We start from the raw sequence: 19,933 nt of genomic DNA on the forward strand, positions 1-19,933 counted from the left end.
GTGGTTAGCGTTTTTTAAAAAGTATCCGTTTCGAACGTGGTTAGTTTCGTTTTGTTCATAAAATTATTTCGAGTCTGACGCTGCCGTCGAAAAAATTTAACTCGTGGCGAACGGGAAGATACGGGTTGTCGTTGTGTTTAACGTTTTTTTTAAAATTGTCCGTTTCGCGTATAGTTAGTCCCGTTGGCTTCATGAGATTTTTCCGAATTGAACGGTTGCCTCGGAAAAATTTAACTCGCACCGAGCGAGAAGATAGGGCCCGTTATAAATTCGGGTGAAATTAATTTCTTTTATTTTAATGAAATTCTATATTTACACTTTTAACCTCTGAAAAATGGAAACTTGAGGGGCTTTTATGTAAATGTAGTCAAAGTTGAAGGACCGATTGTAATGTGAGCACAAACTCAAAACGACAATCGAATTTAACTAAAACTACACTAAATGCCACCATATTTAGTATATAAGGATACACTAAATGCCACCATATTTAGTATATAAGGATTAATAATAATAAAACTCATTTTATTTAAAACTTTATACAAGAGTTTGGTTTAAATTTATTAAATTCATAATTTATTAATATTCATAATTTTAATGTCAATTTTGAGCTTTATATAAAAACTTCTTTTTATTAAAACTCACTTTATACTTTTATGAAAAACCATTTTCAAAATTATATATAAATTTACCAAACTCTTATTTGTGTTTAATTTGTTAAAAAAATATTTTCTAGCATGCAAATATCCTATATTCAAACATGCAACATACAAACATAAACACAACAATTAATAGGTGCATAGCCAAGCATTTTCCTAATCGATTTTCGTGAGCCAAGCGAAGGGACAGGGTCAATCTAAGGACATAACAAATATCCATGCTCCATTGTGATGTCTTGAAGCTCCCACTTACCTAGTCAACATTTGGTGTTGCAAATGGCTCCAAAATTGCTTAGAAACTCTATCTTGAATTTTCTTCATGTCTTGTTACATTTTTATAGATAAAATATACAAGTCTACACTAATACTTTTACATCTCAAAAATAAACAAAACATGAAAAATAAAATTATTACAAACCATTATAAATGAAAGAATAATTACAACCCAATCGATTTTCAACACAATCAAACATCACAAAATGGTCTAAATGCTTTCTATGCACAATGCAACTTAATATATCAACTAGTATATATAGCAACCTCTACAACTATAAATGCATGTAAAAAAATGGTTGTAGCAAATAAAATAACTAAGTTGCATTTTAGAAATCTACAACTTTTTCTTTTTAGAAGAGAAGTTGTTCACTTCTAATAATAAGAATAAGTTCTTATTGTATATAACATGAGTTTCTTAACACATGCAAAAGCGGCTCTTGATACCACTGAAGGGGTTTGTATATGAAATTTCATAAAACTATTTAGCAGCGAAAGCGCGTACAACAATTTTTAAACCTTTCAAAAACTCCCCACCAAGGATCCAATTGCATGGTGTTAAGAAAACTAAATAATAAAGAGGGGGTTTAAAGACTACAACCCTTGAAGACTTTGAACTTGAGAAGAAATAGATGCTTCGAATATAGGAGCCAAAATAGCCTCCCTCTATCGGTAATCCACACGAAAGCAAACTCCAATATCAACCGGATGCTAGTCCTTTATACCCTTGAAAACAAGTATAAGAAACAATCTTTCTTATTTCTTATTTTCTAAAACTATCTTGTTTTAGTAACTCTTTCAACTTGAAAGAAAACTTAGAATCTTTTGTAAGTAACTAAAAGAACATGCTTGATAATACTTGCAAAATATGTTCTCACACGAATTGAACAAGTATACGTATGTTTTTCTTTCATTTTAAAGAAAACCATAACTAAGTCATTATGATTCATCATTTCACTTTTTCTTTTCTTCCACCAATTAGTGTAAGGTCATAATGACTTCCATTATAAATCTATAATGCACATTTATTTATTAAACAAATTGAATAAAACAATGTGTATGGATAGCTTTTAATAATATCTCTTTGATAATGTATACTTAGTACATTTTATTTAAATTACAAGATAGAAACAAGTAACAAAGTTTACTTGCTATCCTACACATAGACATCTCTATACATATGTATGGATATTATTTATATACACTTGTGATATTATTTATCCAATCAAATAACAATGTCACAATATGTATAATAGGGATGAAAATATTCAAATCATATTCAAATATGTAATTGATATTTATTTGCTAATTGTGTGTGACCCTATAGGTTCAAATATTATTAGTAGTGTAGACATAAGTTGTACCTTGGACATTAATAACCAACAAGAATATATAATGCGTTTGTTATTATTATGTTAAATGACGAAAAGGACATCACGTAATTAGCACGTGATGTAACTTAGCGGGACAAACTAACGACAATTATATTCAGGGATGATCTTTGATGAGTTTGCAAACTATAGTCAAAGACGACCAATGATGGAAGAAAAAAAAAAAAAAAAGGAACTAACAGTGGTGTTTGTGACAAATCATATAGACCATCTTTAATGTTATGTCTTAAAGTATTATGGGACAAAAATGAAGAAAATAACCAAAATATATATCATATGAAGAATTAGATTTTAGATATACATATCACAATGATCATCTTATAATTTGAGTGAAGACTTGATCATGGATTCATGGTCAATGTTTAAAAGCTTAAAAACAATTGGTGGAGTTGCCCTCTAAACATTTTGTTTGAAAGGAAATCAAAACCACCTAAAATGGCATGGCTTCTTCATCTTAAGCACGTGTTACTCGACTACTCATGATGCATTCGAAACATACAATTAAGTTCGAGCTCGAGCTACTTGAGACGATCTTTAAGTATCAAAAATTTTGTTCATAAAGCTTGTGCATTTTATTGAATTTGTATTATTTGATAATTTTGCTTTTCTCTATACATATATATATATATATTTTTTTTTTTTTAATAAAATTGTGATAAACGAGTGCCTAAGTGTTGATAAAAATAATTTCCATTCTAATTAATATTTTAAATGTTTGAAAAATAAGTCGAGTCGAGTCAAGTCAAGTTGAAAGACATTTATATATTTTTATACATTACGGAGTATGTATTAAGTTTGAAATGTAAGGATTGTTAAAGCTTGAAAATAAACTTATGGTTCTAAACTTCTAACTCTAAAAATATTTTGAGTTTTTATATAATCATTCAAACAAAACAATCCAAATTACATTGAAAAGCATATCACCCATAACAAAAATGAATTCTACAAAGATCACACACATTCATCAATAATACTCATTTTGAAAACGAATTACCAGAGATAAAAAAGTATACATGGCGTATACAAAAAAAGATCATACTTGCTCTAGCTTTTATTATTCTCTATATATCGGTTAATAGCTTCAATTGTTTTCATATAGAGGTTTAGGTTCAGATGACTACCATATACACTTGCAACTTCTTCACTAGCCTCATACTCTAATGTAAGTCTAGCGATACATGATTCCACCTTCGATTTTTCTATCAACTCTAGTGTAATACGACAAGATGTCAATCCGAAATCAAGATACCCTCCTTCGACAATTTCAATTTCTCTCGTCTTTTTCTCATGATCAGTCTTCGTAAACCTTTCTTTGTATGGTGTTCGCATTGATACACCTAAACATCAAAAAGTATGTTATGAATCACAATTATCTAACACTTGTTGAAACGAAACAAGGGTTACCTGGACAAGGTGCAACTTTTACAATGGTGCCTACGCCCCTATCTCCTTCCATAACTTCGACACTAAAAAGATGAGCGAGTTCTGTTTGTATTATCGTCCCAACCTTTGGTGAACAGTAAACCTCCCATGCGTCACCGATTGACGCCTTCACCTCGCGTTCCTCCGATACCTTTCCTAACATGTTTTTAGCTAAATGTACTGTTATGGTATTCTATTAATTAGCTAGAATTATAGTTTAGATGTAATTGTAGTTAGGTTAGATAGATGAGTAGAATGCTTCTCTGGCTTTCTATTGTAACTAAAGATGCCATCCTTTTTGTTTTGTTCTCTTTGCAAAAGATGCCCAACTTTGTTTTTGTTCTCTTCTGCAAATACTTGAAAAACTTATGAAATTGACCCATAAACAACAGAACTGACCATTTCACCACTGCAGAAATTGAAACATAACAAAATGGCTCTCTCTATCTCCTGGACAAAGCCGTATACATATATTTTTAAAAAAGGATAATAATAATAATAAAATAAGTTATTGAAAACATTAGTGCAGAGACGATACTGCAACGTCGTTGGGCAGTCATTACTGCAGCGTTCTTAGGCAGAAAACGTCAGACATTAAGCAGACTCCATGCGGTCTTAAAATGTTTTTAAGGGTAATGCAGCCGTTGCTACAACTGAATTAACCTATTTGTGATTTCTTAAACAATGTATAAGCATTGTTACCAAATCTTATAAGCTTTGTTCGAGAAGGTAATAACAATGATGTTTGAGCCTAAGCATCACCAATGCATCATTTAAATTAGATATTTCATCCACTCTAAATTGTTTGTAAATTATACTCCTATATATTTACAATATAAAAGTACAGAAGTTATATGTAACTAAGTACTTATCACGTACAATTTACCTTCACATAACTCAAACCCTAAGAGAACTGCGAATGCATCAACATAACATCAACGCTAATACGAATCAGTGACCGTGCATGGTGCGTGGTCAAAAGACATTTGAGCAACTTTGAAATTGCAAAGGCATATCGGTAAACACTTCCGAAATTGGGGGCATTTCAACTAATTTCCCAAACTAAACCCATTGGTCCCTTACCCTTGAACAACGCATTCAGTTTGCATAAAGCAAGAATATATTATATATGCTAAAACTTACAAATTTAATTATAGTCAGAAAGCGACTTTTTTTCTGCTATAATAAGCTTTTTAAATTTAAATTCTCGCAGATGTAAAGGGTACAAAGAAATACTATTACGACATGCTACATTAACGACGACCCAGCAACCTATTATTTATACTCTGTATTACCTTAATTTCCTTCATGTGGCAATCAATGAATATTCTCGCTTCAATGGTAAATCAAAAACCTGCCTCCAGTATTAGTTTGGTGCAATTTCTTAACTTGTTTTGGAATAAACCCAAAACCGATGGTTGCTAATGAGAAGTGAATAAAAATCATCAATTCAAAAAACTAAATATCAATAAACCTATGTAAGATAAAAATGCAAAACCAAAATAAGTACTTACGCTCATATGTCTTATCAAATTCGTAAGCGTCATAAATGTGTCAAGATAGACATGAGTTTTTGAGGTCTATTAACAAGAAATATCAACTCGATTAACCACATCTATCACAACAGTTTTAGATCCATCACTTATTTGGAAAACAAATTGACCAACATAGAAGCAAGAAATCAACATCTCCAACTACAAAATCCGTGAGACAACAATCATTCTGTCAGAACATCATATTTATTAGGATTATGTATCCAATTACTAAATCTCATACTCTGCATATTAGTTTACCTCGTCTTCTGCACCCAAAGGTTCAATAATTCTTTCAGCTCCCGACTCAACAATATAATCAGCATTTTGAGGGTCTGTTTTGATGGTAATCTGAGCTGAACAATTTGTGCACTTGAAATAAAATCTGTATATTTGAATTCCAAGATACGTGTTCACGTCTTCTTTACATGACTTCAAACTGGTACCCTTGTAAATATGATTTCCGCAACTGTTACACCGAATGTTCATCGGAAGTATCATAATCGGTTGCTTTTTGGGCTTACGCCTACGTTGAATTTTAGCCGGATCGTATTCGTGTGGATAGTATTTTTTCAAAACATTCTTTTCTGCCATCTCTTCTTTCTTTCTTACTGATCACACTGTAATTACAAGGGTGAAAATTATAAGTCAAATCTTAGGTCAAACAGAGGCAAATTCACAGTTTCAATCAATCTAGGGTTTCAAATATGAAGGGAAGGGATCCTTGTTTCAGCTATAACAAAATATGATTCAATAGAAACTGATGAAATAGAAACCCTAGCACACATCAATCAATCAATCAATCAATCAATCTGTAATTTGTAATTCGATAAACAGATACTAACACACAATTTCAATCTAGGGTTAGCAATATGAAGAGATCCTTGTTTCAGCTATAGAAAAATACGATTCAATTAAAACTGATGAAATAGAAACCCTAGCACACATTAATCATCAATCAATCAATCTGTAATTCGATAAACAGATACAAACACACAGTTTCAATGTCTAAAAAACTTAAATTATGGGCCGCACGATGATTCTAAAAAACTTAAATTATGGGAATCAATGTCTAAACTAGTGGTAGATGATGATGAGCCGTGGGTGTTGTGTGGAGATTTTAATGAGGTTAGGAATGAGTCGGAGCGTTTTAATAGTATGTTTGTTGAAAGTAGGGCTAGGAGGTTTAACGAGTTCATATTATTCAATAACCTTCTGGATATCCCGATTGGTGGAAGAATCTTTACGCGAGTGAGTGATGATGGTACTAAATTTAGTAAGTTGGATAGGTTCCTCGTATCCGAAAAGTTTTATCAAATATGGGAAAATATCTCAGCGGCCACTTTAGATCGTACAAAATCGGATCATTGTCCAATTGTTTTGAAAGATGAGGAAAAAGATTTCGGGCCAAAACCATTCAAAATATTCGACGTTTGGTTAGAAGATGATGATATTGATAAGATTGTTACAGAAGCCTGGAACGAGCCAAGTTGTAATACGGGTAGAGTAGACTGTGTGTTCATGAATAAGTTAAAGGGTGTAAAATCAGCTCTTAAAATATGGAGCAAGGATAAATATGGACAACTAGAGAAAGAGATTGAGAAACATAAAAGTGAAGCGTTAAGACTGGAGCTCAAAGCTGAAACTGTTAATTTAGATGACATGGAATTGGATGCATGGAAATTAGAAAGGAAACATTGGATGGAAAAAGAAAGAGTTAAAGCGAATATGATGAAACAAAAAGCTCGCGTTCGTTGGGCCCTTGAAGGTGACGAAAATACAAAATTCTTCCATTCAATTATCAGATACCGTTACAATAAGTGCAACATTCGAGGATTAAATATAAACGGGAGTTGGAACGAGAACCCAAATGACATAAAAGAAGCAACCTTCGAACATTACAAAAGCTTGTTTAAAGAGCCTGATGAATCCAGGCCTTCCATGGAAGATCTCACATATCCTTCAATCACTATAGATGAATCAGATGCATTAGAAAAACCATTCTTAGAAGATGAAATACTTGAAGCGATCAACGATTGTGGGAGTACGAAGGCACCCGGACCTGATGGTTTTAATTTGCATTTCTTCAAAAAAATTTGGAATGTTATTAAAGGGGAATTGGTTAAGGCAATTGCATGGTTTTGGGATAAAGGGGAAATATCGAGAGGATGCAATGCCTCATTCGTAACATTAGTTCCAAAACAGTCGGACCCGATTGGTTTGGGTGATTTTAGACCGATAAGTTTAATTGGAAGTTATTATAAGATTGTGTCAAAAATACTTTCGAATCGCCTCCGTAAGATCTTACCCTCTCTTGTGGGCCCGGAACAAAGCGCTTTTCTAAAAGGGGGATATATCCTCGACGGTGCGCTTATAGTAAACGAAATTATCGACTTTCTCAAAGCAAAAAAGAAAAAAGGGATAATATTTAAAGTAGACTTTGAAAAAGCTTTCGATAGTCTCAATTGGCAGTTTTTATTCGAGGTCATGAAACGTATGGGGTTCGGCGCTAAATGGATTAAGTGGATTGAGTCGTGTCTTAAATCAGCCTCTATTTCCATTTTGGTGAATGGCTCACCTACTAAAGAGTTCACTCTTGGTAGAGGAGTCCGACAAGGAGACCCATTATCTCCTTTCCTTTTTTTAATAGCGGCGGAAGGACTTAATATCCTTACAAAAGCGGCAACCGAAAAGGAACTTTTTAAGGGAGTAGAAGTTGGTAACGACAATGTGTTGGTTTCGCATCTTCAATACGCGGACGATACAATTTTTTTCGGGGAATGGGGGAGATCGAATGCACTTGATCTACGAAACCTTCTAAAGTGCTTTGAATTATCTTCGGGATTGAAAGTAAGCTTCAATAAAAGTTGTCTATACGGAATTGGGGTTGAATTCTCGGAAGTGAATCGTATCGCTAGTTATATTGGATGCCAAGTTGCTAAATTGCCTTTTATCTACCTTGGACTTCCCGTAGGTGCTAAAATGAATAAACTTAGCAATTGGAATCTGGTAATTGATAAATTCAAGTCCCGTCTTTCGAGTTGGAAAATGCGTTCGTTGTCATTTGGAGGGAGATTAGTCCTAATCAAATCGGTCCTCAATAGTCTTCCGTTGTATTATTTCTCGCTCTTTCGTGCTCCGCCTAGTGTGATCAAATTACTTGAGAGTGTGAGAAGAGCCTTTTTTTGGGGAGGGTCGGGCTCGGGTCAAAAAATTGCTTAGGTAAAATGGGAAAATGTTATAAATAATTATGGGAACGGGGGTTGAATATCGGGTCTCTTAAAAGCAAAAATCTAGCATTGTTGGGTAAATGGTGGTGGAGGTTTAAAACTGAAACCGAGTCTTTTTGGGTCAAAATTATTCGTAGTATATATGGTTCGTGTGGTGGCTTAATGCGAGAGGGTGTATTTATTCACTCCTCTTCATCAAGCTTGTGGCAAAATATCTTTTTAGCAGGTTCATCCATTGAAGATTTGCAAGTGGGTTTCAAACACTCGTTCGTCAAGTCAATAGGAGATGGCGGATCGACTTCCTTTTGGCACGAACATTGGATCGGGGGTGATAAAATATGCAATCTTTTTCCACGGTTGTATAGATTAGAAACCTTCAAAGATGCTAGTGTCAAGGATCGAATTCAAAAAACAGCTGAAGACGTCGTTTTTAACTGGGCATGGCATCGTGATCCTTCTGGCAGAACCTTGGGCGAATTTGAATCTTTATGCAACTTGATTTCTACAGCTTCTGTCTCAAACTGCAATCGGGATAGTTGGAGATGGGAACTAGCGTCCAATGGACGGTTTACAGTCAAGAAACTAGCATCCATTATCGACGAAAAGATTCTTATGTCAAACAGCCCGAAACCTTCTACATTGCGTAATTGTCTTGTTCCGAAAAAGATTGAAATATTTATTTGGAGAGCTCATAGGAAAAGGTTACCGGTGAAGTTAGAACTCGATAAAAGAGGCATCGACTTGCATAGTGTACGATGTCCTCTATGCGACGACGACCTCGAATCGGTGGATCACGCTCTAACTCTTTGCAATAAAGTCTTGGAAATTTGGATTCGGGTTTACAAATGGTGGGATTTGAGATTTCAATCAACAATGAACCTCATGGATATTATTAATGACACAAGTTCGAATAGCGTTAAAAATGTTTGGCAAGCAACAAAATGGATTAGTTTGTACCTTATCTGAAAAAATCGGAACAAAAAGATATTTCAAGGTAATTCTTGGAATATCCCGATGGTCCTAAATGAGATACAAATAAAATCCTTCGAGTGGATTGCAACAAGGGACAAAAGAAAAAAATTCGATTGGTTATCATGGATAACAAATCCTTCATACTACCTTAATGTTTCGTGAGTCACTGTAGTGTTATTTTCGTGTTTATTTGGTTAATCTCATTTGTTTAGCTAGGTTGCTCTCTTTGCAACAACCATGTAATTTTATTTGTTTAGTAGGTCTCGTGTCTTTGTGGTTTCGAGTTGTACTTCCAGTGTGTTCGCTTCGTGCTTTTATAAAATTTGTTGCCTTTCAAAAAAAAAAAAAAACAAACACACAGTTTCAATCTAGGGTTAGAAAATACGATTCAATAAATGTGTTAGAAACTGATGAAATAGAAACCCTAGCACAAATTAATCGTCAATTAATTCGATAAAACCCTAGGAGTGATAATAAAAATCGAAGTAGATAACATATAAAGAGCGTACCTATCAATTGATTGATTGCAATTGCAGGGATAGAAATCGATAGGAAAATTTAACACTACTAATTTGGGCGGGTGATTTCACTGGTAATCGCAAATTGGAATCGACACAAAATAATCACTCAAGTTTTGGGGTTCTAGACTCCCAATTTATGGATATGAATATTACGTGGTAATCAAGTACTCCGTATAATATTGTGTCTTACATAATTACGAGTATTAATAATATTATTAATAATAATTAAGTAATTTAATATTAACTAGTTGGGCGACCTGACTCTGCGCCGGTTTTTCACCCTTGATTAACATTAATTACATAGCTAATTATTGAGAAAGTAATTATTTATCATTTTTTTCGTTTTGTCGAGGAATGACCAAAAATACTTATGTGATTGATTTGTATTAAGCGTGAAAGTAATTATTCATCATTTTTTGTTTTACTTTTCGTCTTGTCGAGAGAAAAGATCCAAATGCTCAATCAATAAAGTGGGACGTACATCAACGATCGGTATAAACTATTTATGTAATATACATGTGTATATATATAATTACAATAAGACAGTTATTAAAAAATGAGTTGCGTAGTTAATTTATAATAAGAAAAAAAAGTTAAACAATAATAAAGTGAAAATTTATGTGATTGATTTAATAATAATAATAAATAATAATAATAATAATAATAATAATAATAATAATAATAATAATAATAATAATAATAATAACAATAATGAATAGTTATTAGATAGTAAAAATTGTGTGGGCGATTTATAATGAATGAGAAGTTTTATGGTTAAATTATGAAATGTGAAAAGTTTGTGGTAAGTTTATAAAAATTACGAAATTAACTTGTATGAAGAATGTGGTTGAAATATAAAGAATAAAAAGTTTGAGGTAAGTTTGTGAAGTTTATAAACTTCCCTATTCACTTTCACTCTCTCTTTTAGATATATAGATATAATAGTTAATGGGGCCCGCTTCGCTGGGCCGATTTGTTGCGGCCAGTTATCATTGTATAAACTGAATGTTTCTCGTTAAAAATGTGTATTCATATTGTGCTTAACAAAACGTAACAAAATAAGAAGTAAAATCTACTGCTTCTCCGCGGTTAATCGTATAATACACATGAACCTAATATGCACAATATATATTAACATATAGATGCAATTCCTATAATATATAATATATACACATTATCATCCAACTACACACAAATCATATACATGTGACTTCATCTTGAATATTTCATTTTAATCATCGGCGTTGCTGACCCGTTTCTTCCAAATCGAACCTGCTGCAAACCCATCACTTCATGTATGTCAATGAGATCAAACCATTGTAACCATGTTCATCAACATTATCAGCTCACAAGATATTCTTTTGCTCTTAACCATAACCTTGAAGTCTTGTTCATTGTCTTTTAAAATAAATAAAAACCTAATAAGCAATTCAAAATTTAGTAAGCAATATGTAATCTTCATTTTCAGCCACATAAACTACCTTTAACAACAATGTTGGATTCAAACATTTAGAGTAATAACAAACACCAAAACAGTAAACACAAACCTGTTAAAGAACTCTGTAAGACTCAAATATTTATGGTACATTGGGTTAAAATGGTGTATGTATAGTGAGTGAAGCAGGGTATTAAAATGTATAGTGGGTGAAGCAGGGTATTAAATTAAAAGCTGGCAAACTGTTTTGTGCATCATGCGCACCGCGCACTCTTGTGGGAGCGCGTCGTGCACACACCTGACGACAGAATTCTGCTTTTTCTTATTTGAGTTAAATGAGGGGCTTTTTAGTCTTTTCACTTGAGGCCGGATTTGAGGCCTTATCAGCTGGATTGGATCCAACTTTGGATCATATTTCACATCCACAAACACTCTCAACTATCTAGAGAGAGAGAGGGAGAGTTCTAGAGAGAGAATTGGGGTTTTGGAGAAGAAGGAGCTTGAATTGATCAAAAGCTCGAGTGTTAAAGTTGTTCATCTCGTTCCTAGCTACGTTTTAGTTGTTGTGGTAAGTTCTAACTCCGAATTTCATTGTTTGATTTGATGTTCAAAGTTAGGGTTTGAACTTAAATTGTTGAGAAACCCATTTAAACTCATGAAGTGAGTTTAGTGTTGCTAGTAATCGGGTTTATTGTTGTTGTTGGTGGGTTTTGGGTTGGAAACCGACTTGGCCATGATTTAGGACTTGGAATTGGGTTAATCACTAGGTTTGGTGATTATGGAAGTGTTGGAACCCATTTTAGTGTATTTGAAAGACTAATTTTGAATTGAGTCAAAATTAGGGTTTATGGGTGATTTTTGAGAATGATAAGTATTTAACACTTGTGTTTGGGTTTAATTGGCGTATTAGGACCATTTTCAGTGTTAGTGATTATTGGTTAGTTTGGGCGCGTTTTGTGCTTGGAAGTGCAATTGGTCGAAATTGCACTAAGTGTCGTTTTAAGTTGGTTTGTAAATCCACTCTAAGTGTGTTACTTGTATTGTGATATTGGAATAGGTACATTCTGATATTGCTCAAAATGAACATATATTTAGTCGCAATATCGGTCCAAAATAATAAGTTTGTATTTGTATTTGTATCACTTTTCGGTTGTAATTGTACAAATAAATAAAAGTGAATGACGAAGAGCGAAGAATGAAGAATATGTCAAAACACGAGAATGTACAAGCAACAGAACATGAGGTACAAGCCCACGAAGCATAGGTATTTTGTCGACCTACCAAAGATGAATTGCATATGACTCAAACCCATGATGAATAAAAAATAATAATACATTAGGTTTGTGTTGTTGCTTTATGTATTAAATTAAATCTAAGAGAATAAGAGAATTATGAAAGATAGCTTTACATCAAAAAGGAGGAGCAGTTGAGTTCTTTGTTTAATCATCCATCTATCTATAATGCGGAGTACTTGAACAAAAGAAAACGGGACGGTGGCTTTTTGGTTTAATAATGTTACTTTGCAGACCTTTTACAGCAAAAAGAGAAGGGAATATACAGCTCCCAAGTTCCACCTACCACTTGAATATGAGGAGATTAAATACGGAGTACTGTGACAATTGGAAGAGCACACACTAGACTACATGCTAGAGAATATTACACAGAGATATAAACTAAAATTAGTAGTCAACATTCTTCTTCAGTTTGTATTACATATCACTCCGTATTATTTTAGTTTATTTTTGCTTTGTCTCGAATTATTATTTTCAAGATTTAAGAGTTTTCAATATTAAGGGTGTTATTGTTCGTGATTACTGGTATTATTGTTCGAGTACAAGAGTGTTGTTATTGTAATTTTCTACCACTAGAAGTTAATGAAAGTGAAGATTTTCGTAAGTTTGTTCTACTAAAATTATTGTTATCATTTTCTTATCATTATCATTATTGTTATTATTATGTTTGTATATGTATATTTATATTTTTATGTTCGTCCTATTATAATGAGTAGCTAATTTTCCTAGTGTTTGCTTAGATGTAGAGCCCCTAGTGAAATGGATTGTTATCATTTGCAAAATAAAAATGTAACTTAAGTGTTTTTAATATTGAGCCTAATTAAATGAACCATTATTATGTAATTGGATATTTAACCCCTGTCACTTAATTTATGAGATAAAAATAACGAAAGTTATTTTTATTTATATAAATTAAGCTTCAACATTAAAAGTGATTTAGACGAGCTTATGAATAATTTACTAACACTAAATTAAAAATAAAGTTCGGTGGTTTGGGTAATATCACTAGTCATATAATAGTGAAATTGTAAAAAGGGAAACCGTTATGATTTGGGTTTTGGCGAAGGTCAAAACTGGGTTGGGTCTCAATTTAAATACTTAGGGACTAGTAACTAACTAAATAAAATCCGGTGAAAATTAGATTTAATTTAGTTTGTCAAAACTTTATATTTATTCGAAAGAAAAATATAAGTTTATTACTAAACATTTTTATACGAGCTTAACTTAAAACAATCCATGGACCTAGGGGTGACACATTTAAGTAAACACTCTTTTTTTATATATATTGTAAAATCATTATTATCATTATTATTTACGTATTATTATTATTCACTAAAAAAAAAATATCACTCCGTATAATTAAACATATCACTCCGAATAATTAATATAGTTTAGGTTAAAATTTAGGGTTTCATACTTTTTAGGTTAAAATTTAGGGTTTCATACTTTTTAGGTTAAAATTTAGGGTTTCATATAATTTAGGTCAAAATTAGGGTTTTGAATAGAATATTATTATAATTAGGTTATTAATTTATATTAGGTTATAATTAGGTTATAATTAGGTTAGAATGTTTTAATCAACTAATTAGTATTAATATAATTTAAAATTAGTAACTAGTTTATAATTAGTAAATTAATTAAATTCCTATTAATTTATATTAGTTTTATTAAAAATTTCATTTAGTTAATTTAAATAAATTTATATTATAATTGCTCAAAACAAAATTCTAAATATATAGTTTTATTAAAAGTTATTGTTTTAACTAATTATCATCTAGTAATAAAATTGTCGCATCATAATTAGTATAATTTCATTTAGTATCTTTTTAAGTTAATTCTTGTAATATTGTAATTTTATTTTATTTAGTAAATTAGTTTAAGTTATTTTCTTTTACTGTTACTATAAATTCCTAATCCAAAACCCCCCTTTAATTAAGTTTGACATCAAAGACTATTAAAAACCATTAAACACTCCATCTCCCTGTGGAACGAATCGGATTTACCAATAAACTAAACTACACGGATAGGACCAGTTGCCTATATATGTGTGAAATCAACCCGAATTCATTAAAACACCATATATACAAGAAATCAATTCGTGTAACAAAATAACTCAAATCCGTTCAAAATAAAGGTTACGTTTCAACGCATCAACTTTTTGGCGCCGCTGCCGGGGAGTTGGCAGTTAAATAAATAGATAATTTTTCTGATTCGTAGTAGTAGTTGGATTTGTACGTGGACCGGGTTGTTGGATCACCAATTTTATTGGTCTTTGAAGGATCCTGCCCCTCTGCTGCATCTTTTGGCTATTCGAAACGTGGGCAAAATCAGAAGGAAAATCTGTTTGTTTAAGGGTTTTTATCATTGTTTTTATGTTATTCGATCCTCTCGAGGAAATTCATTTCCAAGAAAGTTCAAAGTTTTTGAATAAATCCTTTAGTTCTTTGTACAATTTCCCAAAGAAACAAGTAGGTAACCTTAGGTAAACCTTTAGTGTTGTGATTTCATAAAATAAATTAATGTATGAACTTACGTTCCTCCAACGCTGAATTAACACCTTCACATCCTGAACCCGAAAGAAAACTTCACGAACGCTTAAGAGCTCAAGACGTAGAAACTCTTGCTAAGAATTTAGAATCACTTTCCTTAGAATCCGATTCTAAACCAATAATTCAACCAATCATAGAGCCAATTATTAAAGAAGAAGAAGAAATGGCTGACACAAATTTAACGATGGAAGCATTAATGAAGGCCACAAGAAAAGGTCAAGGCCACGCAATCATCCAACCCGAGATGACTGATGGCTTTGAAATAAAAGGTCAATTTTTACACATGGTAACTAACACATGCCAATTCGGTGGAGCTCCAAACGAGGATGCTAACGAGCATCTTCGTAAGTTTGTAAGCATTTGCAAACTATTCAAAATTAAGGATGTCACCGATGATGTCGCATGTTTAAAAATCTTTCCATGGTCATTAAAGGATGAAGCTAGAGATTGGCTAGACTCATTACCTGAAGGCTATATTGAAGACTGGAATGATATGATGGACAAATTTTTGTCAGAATTCTTTCCTGCTTCAAAAGCAGCAAAATTGCAAAGTGATATAAATCATTTTAAACAAAAACCTAATGAAACTCTTTATGAAGCTTGGACTAGATTCAACAAAATGCTTCGAATATGTCCTCAACACGGGTTGAGTACATTTCAAAAAGTTTGTATATTTTATAAAGGAGTCAATGTAGCAACTAGAAAAGATATAGATGTTGCAGCCGGAGGATCGGTTATGAAGAAAACACCTGAAGACGCTCATACAATCATTGCTGATTTAGCGTCCCATTCTCATAATTGGCATCAAGAGATAGAATTCTCTAGATCATCAACCGTTGCTAATATCGAAAGCAATGATGAAATTGCTTCTTTAAAAGTTCAAATGGCAAATCAAGCCAGACAAATTGAGAAAGTAACCAAGGAAATGCATGCTATCAGAGTAGGATGTGAACTATGCCAAGGTCCCCATCTTACTAAAGATTGTAATCAAGCAACGATGGAAGAGCAAGCAAATTTCTTAGGTTACTTGCGAAAAGGTGAAATGAATTTTAGCGATTTTCCAGCAATAGAAGCAAATAACCGAAGATATCCTCCTATCAACAGCTATCAAATAGGAGGACCTTCAGGTTCAAATAATAATAACTATCAAGGAGGAAATCCAGGTTACCAAAATAACCGAAATTACCCAAATCAAAATCAAAATCAAATTCAAAGAAATCCACCACCAGGTTATAATAACCTAAACAACCGTAATCAACCTCAACGAATTTATCAAAATAATTTCCAACACAATCAACCACAACCACAACAATTAGCACTTACACAACCACAACCCGAGAAGAAATCCGGTTTAGAAGATCTCTTGAGAGATTTTATGGTTAGGAACGAGCAAACCGCGGAACTTCAAAATCAGCAAATTCGAAATCAACAAGCTACGATTCAGAATTTAGAAAGAGATGTTGGAAGGATTTCACAGTTACTAGCAGAGAGACCGCCTGGTACTCTCCCCTCAAATACTCAAGTGAATCCCAACAACAGTCAAACAAGGAATGAGCAAGTAAATTCCATAACTACGAAAAGTGGGTTAACCATTAACCCCGATATTCCAAAACCTCCTGCTCGTGTTTCTATTCCTAACGAAAAAGAGTCTTCCGTGGAAGAGGATAAAGTGCCAACCACAAGTGCACCTAAAACTCAACCGCCATTAAAAGAATACAAACATCCAATTCCATACCCACAACGTTTGAAGAAAGATAAATTACAAGCACAGTACAACAAGTTTTCCGAAATGATTAAGCAAATTTGTATCAATGTACCACTTGTAGATGTTCTTGCGGGTATGCCAAATTATGGAAGGTTTATCAAGGATCTCATAGCCGATAAAGGTAAATATGAAGAAGTTTCAACCACATTCCTCAATGAGGAATGCTCAGCAATTTTGCAAAAGCAAAAGATGCCACCGAAACTTGGAGATCCTGGTAGTTTCATTATTCCGTGTCTGATGGGAGATTCAGTAATGTACGATGCATTAGCTGACTTAGGGGCAAGTATTAATCTTATGCCACACTCCCTATACTTAAAACTAAACCTAGGTGATCTAAAACCAACTAGGATGTGTATACGCCTAGCCGATAGAACTTTTAACTATCCTATTGGTATTGCCGAAAACCTACCGGTTAAAGTTAATCATTTAATTTTTCCTGCCGATTTCGTTGTCCTTGAAATGGAAGAAGATAGCAAGGTTCCCTTAATTCTAGGGCGACCTTTTCTAAATACCGCTGACGCGATTGTGCGTGTTAAAGATAAAAAACTTAGTCTAGGTGTAGGGGAAGATAGAGTTACCTTAAACATTGATAAAGCTATGAAACAACCTATCTCCTCCGATGACGAAGTTTATAAGGTAGACATTGTGGATTGTTGTGTTGAAAAAGAATTGCAAGAATTACTAAATGTAGACACCTCGGATTTAACCTCGACGGGTGAAAGTGAAGAATTTGATGTCGAGGTAGAACTTGAAGAATTGTTGAAGGTAGTCATCGATGAAGATGACATTGAGGAAGAAATTCTCAAGGAAGATGAACCCTTTGAAGAAATTACCGATGGTAATAGGTTCCGAATAAAATCTTCCTTGGAAGAACCACCAACCTTAGAACTTAAAGAATTACCGGAACATTTGGAGTATGCTTATCTCCAAGGTACGTCACAATTACCCGTTATAATTTCATCAAAACTCTCCGATGACGAAAAGGGTAGGTTAATGTCCGTTCTAAAAGCTCACAAAAGGGCAATTGCTTGGAAAACAACCGATATTCCTGGGATTAACCCAGCTTATTGTACTCATAAGATTCTAATGGAAGAAGATTTTAAACCCGTGGTACAAAGGCAACGAAGGTTAAACCCTAACATGAAAGAAGTTGTCAAGAAGGAGGTTATCAAGTTACTTGATGCCGGGTTAATATACCCTATATCCGATAGTCCGTGGATTAGTCCTGTTCAAGTAGTACCCAAGAAAGGGGGTACAACTGTCGTCCTTAATGATAAAGATGAACTCGTTCCTACGAGGAAAGTCACTGGTTGGAGAGTCTGTATAGACTACCGTCGTTTAAATGACGCCACAAGGAAAGATCATTTCCCACTTCCTTATATTGACCAAATGCTAGAACGTTTAGCGGGAAAAGAGTACTATTGTTTCCTTGATGGATTCTCCGGTTATTTTCAAATTCCCATTGATCCGAAAGACCAAGACAAGACAACTTTTACTTGTCCATTTGGTACCTTCGCATACCGACGAATGCCGTTTGGATTATGCAATGCGCCAGGCACCTTTCAAAGGTGTATGATGGCAATCTTTCATGACATGATAGAAGGAAGTATGGAAGTCTTTATGGATGATTTCTCTGTTTTTGGAGACTCCTTCGATTCATGCCTTTCAAACCTCGAGCGAATGTTAATTCGTTGCGAGGAATCAAATCTTGTTTTAAATTGGGAAAAATGCCACTTCATGGTGAAGGAAGGCATTGTTTTAGGACACAAGATTTCTCGAGATGGAATGGAAGTAGACAAAGCTAAGATTGATGTAATCTCAAAGCTTCCTCCTCCAACTAACGTTAAAGGAATTCGTAGTTTCTTAGGTCATGCGGGATTCTATCGACGATTCATAAAGGACTTTTCCAAAATCGCTCGACCCATGACTAAACTTCTTGAGAAAGATAGTACATTCGATTTCAATGACGAATGCTTACAAGCTTTCTCCATTCTAAAAGATAAACTTACGAATGCACCTATCATAGTATCTCCCGATTGGTCCAAACCATTCGAACTAATGTGTGATGCTAGTGATTTCGCACTAGGAGCCGTTTTAGGACAACGCCAAGATAAGAAATTTCAACCAATATATTATGCAAGTAAAACACTAACAAGAGCACAAATTAACTATACAACTACTGAAAAAGAACTCCTTGCAATTGTATTTTCATTCGATAAATTTAGATCGTATCTTGTGTTATCCAAAACCATTATTTTTACCGATCATTCAGCCCTAAAGTACTTGTTCAAGAAACAAGATGCAAAGCCTAGATTAATACGTTGGATTCTTCTCTTACAAGAATTTGATATAGAAATCAAGGATAAAAAGGGTGCTGAAAATCTCGCTGCTGATCACTTGTCTCGTCTTGAGAATCCCGACCTAGAAAAATTAGACGAGTCAGTTATTCATGACACTTTTCCCGATGAGTTTCTAATGAGAATAGAAACCGAATTTGAAGTTCCATGGTTTGCTGATTTTGCAAACTATCTTGCTGCAGGAGTATTAATTAAAAACCAAACGTACCAGCAAAAGAAGAAATTCTTTGCTGACTTAAAGTTTTACTTCTGGGAAAACCCTAATCTTTTTCGAATAGGAGCGGATCAAGTTATCCGCCGATGCATATATGGTAAAGAAGCTCAACAAATATTGGAGCACTGTCATCAAGGCCCAGCTGGTGGTCATTTCGGACCTAGCTATACAGCTAAAAAGGTCTTTGACTCAGGCTTTTATTGGCCAACTATTTTCAAAGATGCACACCACATGGTTAAAACATGTGATTCTTGTCAAAGATCTGGAAATATCTCCAAGAGAGACGAAATGCCACAACAAAGCATCCTAGTATGCGAAGTATTT

At 33.6% G+C, this 19,933-nt stretch overlaps 1 protein-coding gene and 1 long non-coding RNA gene across 2 annotated transcripts; both read right to left on the reverse strand.

Moving 5' to 3' along the window:
- Positions 1–1,878: 1,878 nt before the first annotated feature.
- LOC139874874 (norbelladine synthase-like) lies at positions 1,879–3,905 on the reverse strand. Its single transcript, XM_071862267.1, has 3 exons — positions 3,725–3,905; positions 3,449–3,657; positions 1,879–1,941 (listed from the first exon to the last, which is right to left on the reverse strand). Exons 1-3 carry the CDS (start codon positions 3,903–3,905, stop codon positions 1,879–1,881), a joined length of 453 nt encoding a protein of 150 aa, XP_071718368.1.
- Positions 3,906–5,245: 1,340 nt separating this feature from the next.
- Positions 5,246–10,138, reverse strand: LOC139877902 (uncharacterized). The gene is made up of 2 exons (XR_011768826.1): positions 9,986–10,138; positions 5,246–5,894 (listed from the first exon to the last, which is right to left on the reverse strand). It is a non-coding gene; the product is annotated as an uncharacterized lncRNA (long non-coding RNA).
- Positions 10,139–19,933: the final 9,795 nt, after the last annotated feature.

This window comes from Rutidosis leptorrhynchoides, chromosome 11, assembly GCF_046630445.1.
Source record: "Rutidosis leptorrhynchoides isolate AG116_Rl617_1_P2 chromosome 11, CSIRO_AGI_Rlap_v1, whole genome shotgun sequence".
NCBI classification, from domain to species: Eukaryota; Viridiplantae; Streptophyta; class Magnoliopsida; order Asterales; family Asteraceae; genus Rutidosis; species Rutidosis leptorrhynchoides.